This window comes from Mya arenaria, chromosome 16 (assembly GCF_026914265.1).
Source record: "Mya arenaria isolate MELC-2E11 chromosome 16, ASM2691426v1".
Taxonomy (NCBI): domain Eukaryota; kingdom Metazoa; phylum Mollusca; class Bivalvia; order Myida; family Myidae; genus Mya; species Mya arenaria.
The window spans coordinates 28,822,380-28,841,892 of NC_069137.1; the positions used below are offsets into that span (position 1 = coordinate 28,822,380).

Consider the following 19,513-nt stretch of genomic DNA (forward strand, 5'->3'; position numbering starts at 1 on the left):
GTCATGTGTGGCATGATATAGGAGTAGCTGCAATTCTCAACCACAAATGCCATATGTGGCATTATATAGGAGTAGCTGCAATTCTCAACCACAGATGCCATGTGTGGCATGATATAGGAGTAGCTGCAATTCTCAACCACAGATGCCATGTGTGGCATTATATAGGAGTAGCTGCAATTCTCAACCACAGATGCCATGTGTGGCATTATATAGGAGTAGCTGCAATTCTCAACCACAAATGCCATGTGTGGCATTATATAGGAGTAGCTGCAATTCTCAACCACAAATGCCATGTGTGGCATGATATAGGAGTAGCTGCAATTCTCAACCACAAATGCCATATGTGGCATTATATAGGAGTAGCTGCAATTCTCAACCACAAATGCCATATGTGGCATTATATAGGAGTAGCTGCAATTCTCAACCACAAATGCCATATGTGGCATTATATAGGAGTAGCTGCAATTCTCAACCACAAATGCCATATGTGGCATTATATAGGAGTAGCTGCAATTCTCAACCACAAATGCCATGTGTGGCATGATATAGGAGTAGCTGCAATTCTCAACCACAAATGCCATGTGTGGCATGATATAGGAGTAGCTGCAATTCTCAACCACAAATGCCATGTGTGGCATTATATAGGAGTAGCTGCAATTCTCAACCACAAATGCCATGTGTGGCATTATATAGGAGTAGCTGCAATTCTCAACCACAAATGTCATGTGTGGCATGATATAGGAGTAGCTGCAATTCTCAACCACAAATGCCATGTGTGGCATTATATAGGAGTAGCTGCAATTCTCAACCACAAATGCCATGTGTGGCATTATATAGGAGTAGCTGCAATTCTCAACCACAAATGCCACGTGTGGCATTATATAGGAGTAGCTGCAATTCTCAACCACAAATGCCATGTGTGGCATTATATAGGAGTAGCTGCAATTCTCAACCACAAATGCCACATGTGGCATTATATAGGAGTAGCTGCAATTCTCAACCACAAATGCCACATGTGGCATTATATAGGAGTAGCTGCAATTCTCAACCACAAATGCCACATGTGGCATTATATAGGAGTAGCTGCAATTCTCAACCACAAATGTCATGTGTGGCATGATATAGGAGTAGCTGCAATTCTCAACCACAAATGCCATGTGTGGCATGATATAGGAGTAGCTGCAATTCTCAACCACAAATGCCATGTGTGGCATGATATAGGAGTAGCTGCAATTCTCAACCACAAATGCCATGTGTGGCATGATATAGGAGTAGCTGCAATTCTCAACCACAAATGCCATGTGTGGCATGATATAGGAGTAGCTGCAATTCTCAACCACAAATGCCATGTGTGGCATGATATAGGAGTAGCTGCAATTCTCAACCACAAATGCCATGTGTGGCATGATATAGGAGTAGCTGCAATTCTCAACCACAAATGCCATGTGTGGCATGATATAGGAGTAGCTGCAATTCTCAACCACAAATGCCATGTGTGGCATGATATAGGAGTAGCTGCAATTCTCAACCACAAATGCCATGTGTGGCATGATATAGGAGTAGCTGCAATTCCCAACCACAAATGCCATGTGTGGCATGATATAGGAGTAGCTGCAATTCCCAACCACAAATGCCATGTGTGGCATGATATAGGAGTAGCTGCAATTCCCAACCACAAATGCCATGTGTGGCATGATATAGGAGTAGCTGCAATTCTCAACCACAAATCCCATGTGTGGCATGATATAGGAGTAGCTGCAATTCTCAACCACAAATCCCATGTGTGGCATGATATAGGAGTAGCTGCAATTCTCAACCACAGATGTCATGTGTGGCATGATATAGGAGTAGCTGCAATTCTCAACCACAGATGTCATATGTGGCATGATATAGGAGTAGCTGCAATTCTCAACCACAGATGCCATGTGTGGCATGATATAGGAGTAGCTGCAATTCTCAACCACAGATGCCATGTGTGGCATGATATAGGAGTAGCTGCAATTCTCAACCACAGATGCCATGTGTGGCATGATATAGGAGTAGCTGCAATTCTCAACCACAGATGCCATGTGTGGCATGATATAGGAGTAGCTGCAATTCTCAACCACAGATGCCATGTGTGGCATGATATAGGAGTAGCTGCAATTCTCAACCACAGATGCCATGTGTGGCATGATATGGGAGTAGCTGCAATTCTCAACCACAGATGCCATGTGTGGCATGATATAGGAGTAGCTGCAATTCGCAGTCACAAATGCCATATGTGGCTTTATATAGGAGTAGCTGCAATTCCCAACCACAGATGCCATGTGTGGCATTATATAGGAGTAGCTGCAATTCTCAACCACAGATGCCATGTGTGGCATTATATAGGAGTAGCTGCAATTCTCAACCACAGATGCCATGTGTGGCATGATATAGGAGTAGCTGCAATTCCCAACCACAAATGCCATGTGTGGCATGATATAGGAGTAGCTGCAATTCCCAACCACAGATGCCATGTGTGGCATTATATAGGAGTAGCTGCAATTCTCAACCACAGATGCCATGTGTGGCATTATATATGAGTAGCTGCAATTCTCAACCACAGATGCCATGTGTGGCATTATATAGGAGTAGCTGCAATTCTCAACCACAAATGCCATGTGTGGCATTATATAGGAGTAGCTGCAATTCGCAGTCACACGAAATGCCATATGTGGCATGATATAGGAGTAACTACAATTTGCAGCCACATAAAAGGCCATATGCGGCATGGTAAAGGAGTTACTTCAATTCGCAGCCACATAAAAGGCCATATACGGCATGGTATATGAGTAACTACATCTCGCAGCTACATAAAATGCCATATACGGCAAGGTATATGAGAAACTGCAATTTGCAGCCACATAGTATGTCATATATGGCATGATAAAAGAGTAACTGCAACTTGCCGTCACATAAAATGTCATATGTTGCATGATATATGAGTACCTGCAAATCGCAGCCACAAATTTGATTTGCAGTCCCATAAAAAGCCATATGTGGCATTATATAGCAGGTACTGCAATTCGCAGTCAGATGTAGGTATTAGCAGAGTAAACATAGTAATATACAAGGAAATCCGTGTTCATACATGCCATATCCCCCGGCGGGGGGGGGGAAATCCCCCGGAATTTCGACCCATCCCCTGGTCCCCCGCCGGGGGATTCATATCCCCTGGAAGGACCATGATGACTAAGTCCAAAAATTATTGTAATTTGAGTGTATTTCTGTATTTATTCTTATATTATAAATGCAGATATTGCGCAAATTTTCGTCGCGTAAAAATCCCCTGGTGTATCATCAAAATCCCCTGGAATTCAGACCAAAATCCGCTGGGAAGCCTCTCAGAAATATGGCATGTATGCGTGTTTGTTACTCAACATTCTTTTGAATCTTGATTGTGCCCGTTGTAAACACATATATATTGGAGACAACTTTCCTGTGTTTTACCAGTACTCAAATATACACAGTACTATCCTCTATGCCGAGCGCCAGGCCAAGGAGCTACCGTTAACATTTTTAACGTCTTTCCGTATGACGCGGTCCGGGATTCAACCCGGGACCTCCTGACTCCTAGCGACTTACTACCATTGAGCTATTTGGGCGGTTATTTTATACGTGAGTTGAGGGGAGATAACTATGAACATTACAATGTTATTTAAACCAAAATTGTTAAACAATCTTAAATAATTAACATTATTTCATGTTTCTGATGCATTGTTCTTACAGGCATTAGTTTTAACGCCCCTGTTTTTGCTTATTGGATCGCTGTGTTCGCCTAGTACAACCTATATAACTTAATTATTATGTTCATGTTCAATCAGTTAACTCATGTCATACATTTATGACAGAATGAGCATATCAATTAACATATTATTCATATAAAGAGGCTTTGGAAACTAAACATTAAGCGTATACTTTTGTTAATATCATAGTCTTAAGAGGATTTCATTACATTTTAACTAGTTAACTTTGCTGACAATCATGAATTTACACAACATCACAAACATATTACATTCTGGATTCAATTTCATAGCACTCTTAAATGACAATGTACTTGATTGTATACATTAAAGATTTCACTGCACAGTCAAACAATTCATTCTTGTTTCGTATAAGCGATGTGAAAGGTTTGCTAGTTGCACCAAGTAACACTAAACCACATTCTCTTTGAGAACATTAGGTGCGCCAAATTTGACCTCATTTCGCGTTCAGTGACGTAACTTAGTGCGATAAAACCGCCACACCTTACTTTCACTTTAATAAATTATCCATTCAGAGCATCTTATATCAAAATGTTTCAAATTTTAAAACAATATTCTGTAAGCATTGTTATAACAATGGCGTGTTTCATTTTCGGTATGGATTGTACAGTGACTGAAAACGGTTGGTTGATGTTATATGATGATTTATTTGCCAATGTTCAATTTTAAATGGATATTTATTGTATTAATTGGAAATAGAAAATGTCAAATTTGTACTGAAAATTATTAAGCAATTTTTTTGAGTCCTTCAATGAACGCAATAAGTCATTCTACACCCGATTTGAGTTGAAATGCATAGTACATATATTTAATATAATATATATATATAGTTTAAATATATAGTTTATTTCAAATGCATAAAGGCCATAGGCCCATGAGCATACAAGAATTTTGCATGTATACATATATCATGACAATTCATCAGTGGTCAAATACAATTTCATAGATACATTATTGTTTATTTATTTTTTTACAATAACTAACACTATATTATTATATAATTCAAACTTTAATATATATATATATATAACACTATATTAATATATAATTCAAACTATTATATATATAATACTATAATATTATCGCAGTGAGGAGACAGTGGCTGTTATACAGATATAAACTTATTACATATGTTAGATATAAACAAATGTATTTCTTAATTCAAAAGCTTTATGTACATACATCGATAATTTTCTACATGTAGCTTTCCTATCACTAGCAATAAGTTCAACACATTTCAGTACATTTGGTCTTTTCCAATAATATTTACTGATGTATTGTTTTCTTAAATCATTATACAATGTACATTCTAACAAAAAATCATCTTCGAGGATATTGCAAATTTGACATTTTCGTTCACTAACAGGTATAGATTCAGGTTTATGCCATCTACCGGCCTCGATTTTTAGTCTATGTGATGAGAGTCTTAACCTCGTAAGGGCTTTCCGAAATTTTACAATATTTACATCACACAAGTAAGATTGTAACTTAAAATCTGCAAACAGCACATATGATTTTGCTCTGGATGAGTTATTAATTTCTGCAAACCAGTTTTGTACATAAACATCTTACAAAATACAAAATGTAGTAACTTTTATAGTTCAAATTTTACAAATTATAGTAATCATCCATCAAATACCTTTCAAATTAAGCATAAATTATATTGGGTCAGTAATCATCAAATTTCTTAATTTAACATTTAACATTAATGGACCTTTAATAGAGCGATGTCGGATGTCTTAAATTAGCAACTAAATCGGTAACTAGTGTTCAACTATATGTTAACACTAACAAAAGTTGTCCTTTGTTTTAGAAATTCACGTGGATAGCTTGGAATGCGTTTATATGATTTATTTGTTTGTTGTTTTCTAGTTTTATTTATTTTCCTCCTTTCTGAACGACGATTCAATGGTTATAAGATTAGTCCAAACCAATTTAATTTTATGTTTAGGTTCAGGTTCCAATTTCTAAATTAAAGTACCATTTGCAGAAACAAACAAATATCAAGAAAAAACAACTGCTTAATTCAACCTCATACCTATTTACAGACTTGTTTCATAATCATTGTGAAATAAATAAATTTGAACTAGACTGATATTATTTTTCTAAATAACTGAAGGTAACTCGATTTTATCATACTTCTAAATAACGGAAGGTAACTCGATTTTATCATACTGCTAAATAACGGAAGGTAACTCGATTTTATCATACTGCTAAATAACGGAAGGTAACTCGATTTTATCATACTGCTAAATAACGGAAGGTAACTCGATTTTATCATACTTCTAAATAACGGAAGGTAACTCGATTTTATCATACTGCTAAATAACGGAAGGTAACTTGATTTTATCAAATTTCTAAATAACGGAAGGTAACTCGATTTTATCATACTGCTAAATAACGGAAGGTAACTTGATTTTATCAAATTTCTAAATAACGGAAGGCAACTCAATAATATCAAAATTCTAAATAACGGAAGGTAACTCGATTTTATCAAATTTCTGAATAACGAAAAGTTACTCGATTTTATCAATTTTCTAAATAACGGAGGGTAACTCGATTTTATCAGAATGCTAAATAACAGAATATAATCGATTTTATCATACTTCTAAAACACGAAAGGTAATTCGTTTTAACATACTTCTTTATAACGGAGGGTAACTTGATTTTATCATACTTCTAAAAAACGGAAGGCAACTTGATTTTATATAAAAAAAAATCTGAATAACAGAAGGTAACTCGATTTTATCTAACTTCTTAATAACGGAAGGTAACTCAATTTTATCATACTTATAAATAAGGAAGGTAACTCAATTTCATAATACTTCTAAATAACGAAGGTAACTCGATTTTATCATACTACTAATTAACAGAAGGTAACTCGATTTTATCATACTGCTAAATAACGGAAGGTAACTCAATTTTATCATACTTATAAATAAGGAAGGTAACTCAATTTCATAATACTTCTAAATAACGAAGGTAACTCGATTTTATCATACTACTAATTAACAGAAGGTAACTCGATTTTATCATACTGCTAAATAACGGAACGTAACTTGATTTTATCAAATTTCTAAATAACGGAAGGTAACTCGATTTTATCATACTGCTAAATAACGGAAGGTAACTTGATTTTATCAAATTTCTAAATAACGGCAGGTAACTCAATAATATCAAAATTCTAAATAACGGAAGGTAACTCGATTTTATCAAATTTCTGAATAACGGAAAGTTACTCGATTTTATCAATTTTCTAAATAACGGAGGGTAACCCGATTTTATCAGAATGCTAAATAACAGAATATAATCGATTTTATCATACTTCTAAAACACGAAAGGTAATTCGTTTTAACATACTTCTTTATAACGGAGGGTAACTTGATTTTATCATACTTCTAAATAACGGAAGGTAACTTGATTTTATACTAAAAAAAATCTGAATAACGGAAGGTAACTTGATTTTATCATTAACATACTTGTTTCATTATCGTTGTAAAATAAATGAGTTTAAACTAGACCTATATTATTTTCTAAATAACAGAAGGTAACTCGATTTTATCTAACTTCTAAATTACGGAAGGTAACTCAATTTTATCAAATTTCTGAATGACGGAAGGTCAATCGATTTTATCATACTTCTAAATAACGGAAGGTAACACGATTTTATCATACTTATAAATAAGGAAGGTAACTCAATTTTATAATACTTCTAAATAACGAAGGTAACTCGATTTTATCATACTAATTAATAATGGAAGGTAACTCGATTTTATCATACTACTAAATAAGGGAAGGTAACTCGATTTTATCATATTTTTAATAACGGAAGGTAACTCGATTTTATCATACTTATAAATAACGGAAGGTGATTCTATTTTATCATACTTCTAAATAACAGAAGGTAACTCGATTTTATCATACTTATAAATAATGGAAGGTAACTCTATTTTATCATACTACTAATTAACGGAAGGTAATTCGATTTTATCATACTTCTAAATAACGGAAGGCAACTCGATTCTATCATACTTCTAAATAACGGAAGGTAACTCGATTTTATCATACTTCTAAATAACGGAAAGTAACTCGATTTTATCAAACTTCTAAACAACAAAGGGTAACTCGATTTTATGGTTGATATTCTTCTTCTTCCTTATAACTGATGCTTACTCGATTTTATGGTTAATGTTATCCTTTTTTACTTGTGTAACTATTATACAAGCTTCAATGATGCAGTTTCCTCAGCCATATACTATATACAAAACAAGATGACCCTGAACATATTATCAATTTGATATGGCCTCAAATAAGAGCATATTTTAAAACTTTTTGAAACTGTGTCAGCAGGATGATCGTATGTTTCCGTTTCGGGTTAGGGTCTTCGAAACACGGTTATGATACGAACATCACCAAACACATTTTTCTTCTATATGGTAGACAGCCTATATTCTGTTGCTCTATTTTGCGATTCCCAACACATTTTTCTCTATATTGTAGAAAGCCAAACCAAAACCAGACGATTCCTTTTAGACCAGTTTTGTGGAGTGTGTACACGGATATGTCCGAATGGTTACGTCTCATCAACTTCTGGTTGTCTACTATGTCAATGCGCATCCGTCACGGTTGAGCAAACAACGCAACAGGGTGTGAAGGTTACATGTAACTAAATTATAACAAATACTCAATCCATGTTTACACTTCTATAGTTTGCATAGCATAGATTTCCTTTCACGCTCTGGGCCCGCATTAGTTTGATCAGTGTTAACATTTGAACATTTATAACAAATTCCATTTTTACCTTATGTGAACCTTCACGGAATTTGCCTTCGAGAATTTTCTCTATATAAAATGATTTGAAAAGGTACGCGGTGAGCTTTACATATTTTCATTAGACAGAACATGTATGTATGTGTATATACGATATAAGAACAGAACAGAACAGAACAGAACATAATTTAATTGATTTAAACCATTACGGTTTCTCATCATAAAGGTATACGAAATAGATAAATACACATGTTAGACAATAAGCAATACACGAGTATGTGTTGCTACATATGACATATCAACAAAGTGATACTTAAATATTAAGCAATGCATGAGCTCATGAAAACAAATCCTGATATTTCATCACCTCATGGATATAATTGGTATAAAGTAGTGTGAATGTATATGTACCCAAACTGTTCATATCATTCTAACAAATGCGAGCCGTTTTAAAAACATTGATATGCTATCCGTTATGTTTTATGAAAAGGGCTTGATAAACTCTAAGTAACAGGATCTTTTTCTCCAATGAACTTTTTTACTTCCTGTCTACAAATGTGTTTAATGCTGTCACATGTGACTGTTGTAATTGGGTTTAGAAACACGTTCTTGATTCTCAACAGGTTATACAATATATATATATATATATATATATATATATATATATATATATATATATATATATATATATATATATATATATATATATATATACGTAATCAACCAAATGTCATTAAATAACAACGCACGTTAAAGACGGTAATCTACCTTTTGTTTACAGTTGTGAGTGGTGGGGTACTTCTGGATAAGCCCTGCAACCCGGCCATCCGCCATTGTAGAAACCAGTGTACTAATGGCTTTAAGCTGGGTACCAACGGTTGCCAGTATTGCGCATGCGCGGACAGTGCAATCAACTCTACACTTTCCCCAATGAATACTACAGCTGCTGCTTTAACTACCCAAGGTATTATTGTGTTACATGGATTGAACTTAAATACTACTGTTGTTTGCTTATGAACTTAGCGTTTCAATAATATGTAGCTTTCACTCCTCCTAAATTCACCAAATGCACATCAGACTGAATGCAAACATCAGTCATTTGATTGGCTCTGCTTATGAACGTCAACTCCGTTAGCGATTGGCGTATACGTATAACGATAACTTGACAACTGGAAAGACGCGTTAAGCGTCAATATATGTGCATTGATCATTGGTGTCACTTTAATCGATCGATTAAATCCTAGATTTAAAACGGTACGGTTATATAACAACCGCCTGTTCAAAGATGCTGCACTATACGTGTTTGGGCGGTACGGATTTAGGTTTTCTTCATTCTTGATTTGCTTAACTGATTGACGACAACGTTTCGATAAGGTGGTTTGCAAACAGTAGTAAGAACAAAGTGGCAGTCCTTTTTTAACCTTTAAGCGTATTTGATTCCTTTCTCGAGTCATTGGCATTTTATTTTTACAGAACGGAGGTTGTTCTTGTTAATGGAGTTTTATTCATGATAAAAAAAACTTACCATGTCAGGACCCAAGTTATCGGAATATCTTAATAGTCTCTTTTTCATGTATTTCATTTAGCCAATTTACTTACTTAAACTTTATTTTTCAAAATATATAAACTGCATTATAACGAGTATTTTAAATTCAATTGCATTATTTAGATATGTATAAAAACAATTGAAAGGAAAAAAAATCACTATTCATACCAAACAAACATGATACGTTACCATTACGTGCTGAGGTGAATCTTGTTGTAAGTAACCTCTTTATGTTGTGGCCATGTCCTAATGGGTATTTGATATGTTTATAGCAAAACTTAAATGATGTCGACAAAATTGATGCTTCATAAGCCCGAATTCATGCGCTTGTGTAAACTGTTTTACTTCAATACTTACACTTGATAAAAAAACTACTTTTTTTGCAAGGTCAGTCAACAGTTACCAACTTAGATACTACGAGTTCAACCCTATCGACATCTTCAACATCAACAACCACGGATACCTTCACAACACAGAAACTAACAACTACTGCGATATTTCCAACAACTTCACAAACACCTTTTATGACGTCAAATGTGACGTCATCAACTACCATGACGAACGCGAACACTTCCATTTCAACTACAAGTGATAAAAATAGTGCGTTTAACGATCCATGTATACCGTCACAAAAAACCTGCGCACAAGGTTGCGATGGAGAATATATCAAAGGTAACTTTTCATGTATAATTATTAATTCTTAGAGGGAAACATTAAACACATGCTAATATTTGCTTGACATATATAAATATGGCAGCTATGACGCCTATAATAATATATAAAACTTACCTACACTGAGAGCTGTGATAATATTATAAGCTTTACTAACACCGAAAGATGAAATGCTACGATACCTATACAAACTTGCAATACACGTCTTGATGCCTATAATCAATATATATTTATGTTTTATTTACGCTTAAACCTATGATGCGTTTATATCAACGCCTTGATGCCCTTATACAATTCTTATTTACACTTATAGCTTTAATGCCCATATATAGCAAGGGTGATTAATCACGTGACTTCAACGGGGTTCTCACATAGGTCACCAGGGGTCACAACCGATGCATTTTCTTCTGCACAAGTAAAATATTTTGGATTTGCTTGTACTTTAACGATGCATTTCTTTGCCAAAATTTCAACAAGCAAATCTAATATATTTACGAACTTTCCTGTTTGTTTACATTGGTTTTGACCCGTGGTGACCCATATGAGAACCACGTCGGGGTCACGTGATTCCTTACCCTCTATAGGCCTGATGCCTCAGTCACACATTCACGATTGCTATTGCCGTCAGAAGTAGTACCATTTTCAAATGAATTTGTCAAAGATGGAAACAAGATCCTGCGATTCGTGGCTGATAATTTAAAAACAGAGCTTTACACATACACCGTCAAGAGCTTTACATACAAGTTGTATATATCTTAAATACAACCAGTAAAGAGCTTTAGACACAGTCGTATGAATGTCCTTGACACAAGATATACAGGTTTTTACACACGAATTGTACAGGCTTAAAACACAAGATGTACAGAGCTTTACACACAAACTGTACAGAGCTTTACACACAAAATGTACAGAGCTTTACACACAAATTGTACAGAGCTTTACACACAGACTGTACAGAGCTTTACACACAAACTGTACAGAGCTTTACACACAAACTGTACAGAGCTTTACACACAAAATGTACAGAGCTTTACACACAAAATGTACAGAGCTTTAAACACAAGATGTACAGAGCTTTACACACAAACTGTACAGAGCTTTACACACAAACTGTACAGAGCTTTACACAAAGATGTACAGAGCTTTACACACAAACTGTACAGAGCTTTACACACAAACTGTACAGAGCTTTACACACAAGCTTTACAGAGCTTCACACACAAGCTTTACAGAGCTTTACACACAAGCTATACAGAGCTTTACACAAAAGCTATACAGAGCTTTACACATAAGATTTACACAGCTTTATGCACAATATGTACATAGTTTTGCACACAAGCTATACAGAGCTTTACACATACGATGTACAGAGCTTCACTCACAAACTGTACAAATCACAAGATGTACTGAGCTTTAAAACCCTATGTTTGAATTATCAAACTAAAATCCCAGTAGCTCTGAAGATTATGGATGCATTCTGCAATTTTCTGGTCTTAAACTCAACACAAGTTCTATGGATAGGTACTTCATAAAACAATCACATAAATAAAATGTACAATATCAGTTTCATGTCTAAATATATGAAATCCTCAAGTATTAATTTCGGAAACAACAAGCTAAACATTTCTTCATATACAACCTGTAAAGAGCTTCACATAAAGAGCTCCATTGGCATTGATATATATACAATGTATGCATAAGTTCCACAGGGATCTGAACATATACTCCATAGACTATGCACAAAAATAATCCACAACGAACTAAGTTTGTAATAATTTTAATTATGTTTGTCTACTTATATTGATAACCCTATTGCTTTTGGGAACGTTTATCGACATATTTACTGTTAAAGTTACTCGCTCACTAATTTTATGGTCGCAATATCTTTTTCAGAAGAATAATTTTATTTCAATTTTATGAAAAAACACACCAATTGACAACTGTCATAAAATCAATTGAACAGAATTTTGTAAATCCAAACATAATATCATTGAATTTCTAAAAGCGTTACTAACCCGCTTCCGGCAAAATTTAGCATATTTATCTCATTTTTCATTAATCATTACCAAAAGAGCCCCCATTTAAACTTCAAGTGATGTCTAAATTCATACAAGCATTTTGTTCCAATTTCGCACAAAATCAATCTTTTTGACGTCCGACCTTACAAGAAACGTTAAGCAGTCTCTTATGTTGTCAGTTACAACACAGTCATGAAGTACTTAATGCATTTTCACGACTGTAACAAATGTGATACAAGAATGTCTCATAATACAGTAAGTATGGTTATTGAATTACAAAATTGGACACAGTTATTCGCAAATACCAAAATTCTCTTTTATTTCCCCCCCCCCCCCCCCGAAAAATAGTAGTAGTACTTTTAGTATGTGAAAGCTATGTGCAAATCTCCACATTTTATTTTTTTAATTTTCCCTGGACTATATTAGATATTGAACAGTGTACGCACAAGCAAATTTCAACGTTCGCGTTATCTCCCTTTGACCTTTCAATGTATTAAAAACATTTGCATTTGGTAACTTGTAAATATTGGTAATAACGAGTATATCCTTTTAAAATTGCTAAGCAACACATGATGAAAATACTTATCTGTAAAATAAATTATAAAAAATGCTTTATAATTATATATAACCTTAACGTACTATTTCAAACGCAATGTTGATAAAAAAGCGTATTTGGTCAAACAATTGTCACCTAAAGCTGGTGATAATAAACAATATAAGTTTAACACTGAAATGTAAGGTAATGCACCGGTCAATTGTAGCCACGCCCCCCCTCCCCCCAGGTCCGGGGGTATACCGGGGAAAGCCGGGGAAATAGGCCGTTTTTACCTTTGAATGCGGTGGTTTTGTTTGTCTTCGTTTTAAATATAGTTGGGAATGGGCCTTACCTTGGGTCCCTGGGGTGCGGGGGCATTTGGCGGGGATTTAACTATCTGTTCGTCTCCGCAGGGCGGGGATTTTAGCCGGGGTTGGCTGGACCGAAAGCCAAAGTCCCCGCTATTCCCCGGACCTTGGGGTGTGTGGTTACAATTGACAGGTGCATAAGCTGACGTCATGGTCACGTCAACGTATGAACATTCTAGTTTCATCACGAATTTATTTAGCAGCTAGACACAGTGTGTGTATACGTGATAAATTACGTCATATATGCTACGTCGGAAGGTAACATTTTACATAAAATGAAGACTAAAATCAAAGATAACTTTTCTTAAACTACACCATTTTGAATAAAACAAAGGGCAGTCTTTGCCACTTAAAGAGCCCCGCCTTCGTTTTATTACAGAAGTTTGATTAGGTGATTAGTTTCATCAAACACTTCAACAAACCTGTTTCCATAATAATGTTTTGACAGTGCTCCGTCAGACGGCCGTATTGTGAAATGGTTTGTCGAAGTGTTTGAAAAAACTAAACTCTCAATCAAACTCTGGTAAAAGACCGAAGGTGGGGCTCTGTAAGAGGCGTAGACTGCGCTATATTTCATCGCAAATGGTGGAGAAATGGTGAAGTTATCTTGTTTTAAATCGTCATTCGAAGCAAAATATTGCCTTCCAACGTAGCATTTATGACGCAATTTATCACGTGGTATACACACACTGTAGACAGAAATGTGTATTGTCCTAAACATGTTAAAAGAAATATTGATAAAATATAATACTTATAAATATATATCAAAAATATTCATTACGGTCACAACAATACATGGCATAATAAAAGGAAAAGAGTTCTTAAGTTTCATAACTCTAACATTTTTCGTACTCTAAGTTGTAGTTGTTTTCTTATGCGATTGATATACATGTATGGCAATATATCTTGTCAACTTCTAGTACATAAAATTTACAGCATATTCCAAACATTGAAAAGCAGGTACGGTTTAACGCAGCAATATCCGACAAAAATCGCTTACTTACAAGTCCAGTGTGTGTATACCACGTGATAAATGACGTCATATATATGCTGCGTCGGACGGCAATATTTTGCTTAAAATGAAGTATAAAAATCAAAGATAACTTTTCTTTTACTACACCTTCTTAAATCAAATAAAGGGCAGTCCATGCCGCTTACAGAGCCCCGCCTTCGTTTTATTACAGAAGTTTGATAACTTCGTAAATAGTTTAATCAAACACTTCGACAAACCTGTATCCAAAAAAATGTTTTGACAGTGCTCCGTCAGACGGCCGTATTGTGAAAAGGTTTGTCGAAGAATTTGAAGAAACTAAACTCTCAATCAAACTCTGGTAAAAGACTGACGGTGGGGCTCCGTAAGCGGCGTAGACTGTGCTATGTTTCATCGCAAATGGTGAAGAAATAGTGAAGTTATTCTTGTTTTAAGTCTTCATTCGAAGCAAAATATTGCCTTCCGACGTAGCATTTATGACGTTAATTAACACGTGGTATACACACACTGAAGTCGGTCCTCCTGATGAAGGCATTTAATGTTCCGGTGCTGTGATGGAAGACTCAGAGCCGAAGACATGGGCGAAGGTCGGTGTGCACGCAGTTGTAACCCGGGGTAGGATTAATTCCATGCGTTGCGGGAACCATGAATAGAAGCGTTCCCTCGCTTTAAACTTTCCAGTTTTATTAAAATTCATTTGGAACTCCTCGACCATTTTATCAAAAACAAACTCTATGTATTTGGACGATTAACATACTATAAAAACGGTACGTTTTAAAAGTCCGCTGCAAGTAGATCGCGTATTAATTTTATTTAACAGTTCAACTTTATGACTTAACTCTTGATAATCTTAATAATGTTTTAAATACTATACTTCACTGGCAATCAATATAAACTTAGATAATAAATAAATACAACTCTAAAACACTACATTTAATTAATGATATAAATCAGACATTTACGAACTACTTCAACTGATGTACCGGCATACATCCGGGTATGTTTGCGATAAAAATGGCCGAGGAGTTCCGAATGATTAAAATGACGCTCGCCCCTAGTTATGTCCCTAATGTGCGTACCCTATAACGTAAACTCCAAGTTCCACCCTTGAGCTTTAACGTATACAAGCGTGTTTTAAACAATCGTGAAATCCACTTCGTAAACGTCTATTTCAGGTCCTGGTGGATGCCAGTATTGTATGTGTTTATCCTTAGTGCCAGTCGAGCTCCGACCAACGACAACTACACAGGGTAAAACATTTATTATGATTGATTTAATCTTGCTAAGTACTTGAACATCAATACAATTGGTCGGTCACTGATTGACTGATTTGATTATGTGTTAGTCTGTCCGCGCTCACTGGCTCTAATGCCGAGTATCAGGTAAGGATGCGTACCATTTTCCAGTGTTCCCCATATTTTCTGCACCCCATTATCTGTTTAGTATCTGCGGACGATTAATCTACTGTTGTACACCATTACTTTTTCAGCACACCTGGACGATTAATCTACTGGTGTACACCATTACTTTTTCAGCACCCCTGGACGAGTTATCTACTGGTGTACACCATTACTTTTTCAGCACCCCTGGACGAGTTATCTGCTGCTGTACACTATTACTTTTTAACACCCGCGAACGATTTATCTGCTTTTGTCTATACGTCTTAGAACACCTGGACGCGATATTTACTACTGTACACGAATACATTTTCAGCACCCGTGGACGAGTTATCTGCTGCTGTACACCATGCCTTTTTCAGCACTCTCGGACGGGTAATCGACTGATGTACACCATTACTTTTCAGCACCCTCGGACGAGTAATCGACTGATGTACACCATTACTTTTTCAGCACCCTCGGACGAGTAATCGACTGCTGTACACCATTACCTTTTCAGCACCTGTGGACGAGTAATCGACTGCTGTACACCATTTCTTTTTCAGCACCCTCGGACGAGTAATCACTTGCTGTACACCATTACTTTTTCAGCACCCTCGGACGAGTAATCGACTGCTGTACACCATTACCTTTTCAGCACCCGTGGACGAGTTATCTGCTGCTGTACACCATTACCTTTTCAGCACCCGTGGACGAGTAATCGACTGCTGTACACCATTACCTTTTCAGCACCCGTGGACGAGTAATCGACTGCTGTACACCATTACTCGGACGATTTATCTGTACACGAACACATTTTCTGCACCCGTGGACGAATTATCTGCTGCTGTACACCGTTACCTTTTCAGCACCCGTGGACGAATTATCTGCTGCTGTATACCGTTACCTTTTCAGCACCCGTGGACGAATTATATGAAACTGAACCCCATTAACTTTTCAGCACCCGTGAACGAGTTATCTACTACTGTTACTCATCACATTTTCAGCACCATTTGACGTGTCATCTACTATTGTAACCCAGTACATTGTCAGCACCTGCGGGTGATTTATCTTCAACATTGGCCCATTATATTGACGAGTTGTCTACTATTATAACCTATAACCTCTTCAGCACCTTTGGGCGAGTTACCTACTATTGTAACCTATTACCTTTTTCAGCACCCGTGGACGAGTTGTCTACCACAGTTCCCCATTACCTTGATATGACCGACACATCAGAGGCGTGCATCATGGCCAAAGTAAGAGTTCAGTTTAAAAAGAATCCTCCACAGATTTTTTGCTAGCAACGATTTTTGAAATGTGTATGAAATTGATTCGTTACATTCACTTTTTTTAATAAAATATGAATGATGCTTTATCATTTAATCAAGTATTTTATTCACATTTTACAAGGCACATCTCAAGTCCAGTACTTCAAAAAATGTATGGTTTTGTCTGATTCTAGGTATCGTGTAATACTACACTGTAAATGCAAGGGACAAACCCAGTACTTCAATAGGCAGTTACTTCTACAATAGGGCGAGAATCGAACTCGGAAAATAAATTATATAATTTGAGGTAAATGACCCGAATAGGTTACTGATGACGAGAGCTAGGATGTGAAGCATTATTTAAAGTATAAATGAGGCTGACCATAACTTGAAATTTCTTAAATCCTCTAGGTAATATGTAACGGAAAATGTCATCAGGGATTTATCAGCCAACCGGAAGACTGTCTTTACTGCGCATGCAGAAATGATACCTTAGGTAAGTAATTCAATTCAGTAAATGCATTGTTCAGTGTATAGATGATATTAACCCAATTGTCGTAATTATCCAGAATTGTTCATTTATCACATTTTAGAACATAACAGCTGAGAAATGAATGCTGAAGTAAATTGGAAAAAAATGTCTGAAAATTAAATAACTGCTTGATGTAGACAATGACTGATTTAGTTTCTACTACATGTTGTTCATTTCAGCTATAGTCAGTAGAAGCCAGATAAAACAACAACACAGGTTCCATTTTGGTAGTCTGAGAAAACGCGCCCCGCCTAAAATATCACGAAATACTCAAATCTCAATCACAACCTCCACGCATTCTATCACATAAAAGCATAGTATGATTAAAAATAATAGTGTGTTTCGACTCTTTTAAAAAAAAAAACCCCACATAATATAGATTATGAGGATAAAAATATGTTGTCAAGATTGTATTAAAAAATTAGTCTATAGGAAAATTTGCACTTGAGTCAAATTTATTATTTTGAGTTATTTCTTAAGAATATTTCGGCTTAAAAAATAAAAAATAAAATTAAATATTGGGAAATGATGTTCATCGACATAATATATTAGAGAAAGCGCATTTTAAAGAGTAAAACCATAGTAATTTTGAACCATTCCATGCTTTAATGCGAAAAAGAAGTTGAGTTTTAGTTTGAAAATGATTTCAGTATGTTCGTGTTATTGGTGCTCAAACCTCCGACCCCTTCTGTGAGAGACCAACACTTATACTCCTAGACCACGAACATTCTCAAATATCGATTTGTTTAGTACATATCTGAATTCGTTAAAATCTCTTCTTTAGAACTGGCAGACGACCTAGACCATTCCGTTCGATTGGAAACACCATGTGTAAACCATATCAACACTTGTCAACTGCATTGCACTTCCGGTTACGTCAAGGGACCACGTGATTGCAGTTTTTGCGCATGCGCTCAACTAACTCAGTTGTAAACACAAACATGTAATTTCAATAATATGTGTATTGGTGTGTGTGTATATTTCCGATTTTGATTTATTAATACTGTGTTAAACCCATTGTACATAACCGACAATAAAGATGTATTCATTACTTTTATAAGTATGATAATATAGTCATAAGTGTATCACATGCGCCAAGCTCTTTGCTGAAAAGCTAAGACATATTGCTAAAATACTCCCGGCACACGTTTAAGTATTACGGATCCGAGGAATCTTTGAATTGATTAATTTAAATCCGTTGTCAATTCTTATCAGGGCAACTAACAATGAAGCATATGCACATTTCCGACAACAGATTAGCAAGAAAGGTCATGTTCTTTATACATTCATCCAGAGAAAGGTGACAAGACTGCAACACTATAGTGCTATTATATGTCTCTGACTAATCTCAAATGTTCAAATATATGTTTGATGTTTTATACACAACTAATGATATTTTTGCATAAAACACTATTTAATATTTTTTTACGCATAACAGTGTTAGTATAATCCAGATTATTGTGTTTTTCGTTTTGTCGTATCAATCATATTGCCAAAAGCATTACACGAAAAAAAAACTATTTGTCATATGCTAATACGTATGACTAAAAGAAAGTTTCATTAACATAGTAGCTCATATTGAAAACACGAAGAAAGTTTCATAAAGCATTATACAACTGGAATTCCATAAACATGTCTGTCCTTAT

At 35.6% G+C, this 19,513-nt stretch overlaps 1 protein-coding gene across 2 annotated transcripts; it reads left to right on the top strand.

Annotated features, from left to right (window-relative positions):
* Window positions 1-4,311: 4,311 nt before the first annotated feature.
* On the top strand, window positions 4,312-18,847 carry LOC128222167 (uncharacterized). 2 transcript variants are annotated; one of them, XM_052931048.1, is made up of 8 exons: window positions 4,312-4,410; window positions 8,289-8,450; window positions 9,340-9,522; window positions 10,492-10,776; window positions 15,864-15,938; window positions 17,244-17,323; window positions 17,747-17,831; window positions 18,652-18,847. In XM_052931048.1, the coding sequence occupies exons 1-8, from the start codon at window positions 4,320-4,322 to the stop codon at window positions 18,798-18,800; spliced, it is 1,110 nt and encodes a 369-aa protein (XP_052787008.1). In that variant the 5' UTR covers window positions 4,312-4,319; the 3' UTR covers window positions 18,801-18,847. The 2 variants fall into 2 exon arrangements, with proteins under 2 accessions (XP_052787008.1, XP_052787009.1); XM_052931049.1 differs by having other exon boundaries at window positions 8,289-8,435.
* The last annotated feature ends 666 nt before the right edge of the window (window positions 18,848-19,513 follow it).

What these genes read in the sequence shown, in the direction of transcription:
- LOC128222167 (XM_052931048.1), top strand. Translation starts at nt 4,320, where the DNA reads ATGTTTCAAATTTTAAAACAATATTCTGTAAGCATTGTTATAACAATG. An exon ending in ACAGGGTGTGAAGGTTACAT is followed by an intron (nt 8,451 to 9,339) that starts GTAACTAAATTA and finishes TTTTGTTTACAG; the next exon opens with TTGTGAGTGGTGGGGTACTT. An exon ending in TGCTGCTTTAACTACCCAAG is followed by an intron (nt 9,523 to 10,491) that starts GTATTATTGTGT and finishes TTTTTTTGCAAG; the next exon opens with GTCAGTCAACAGTTACCAAC.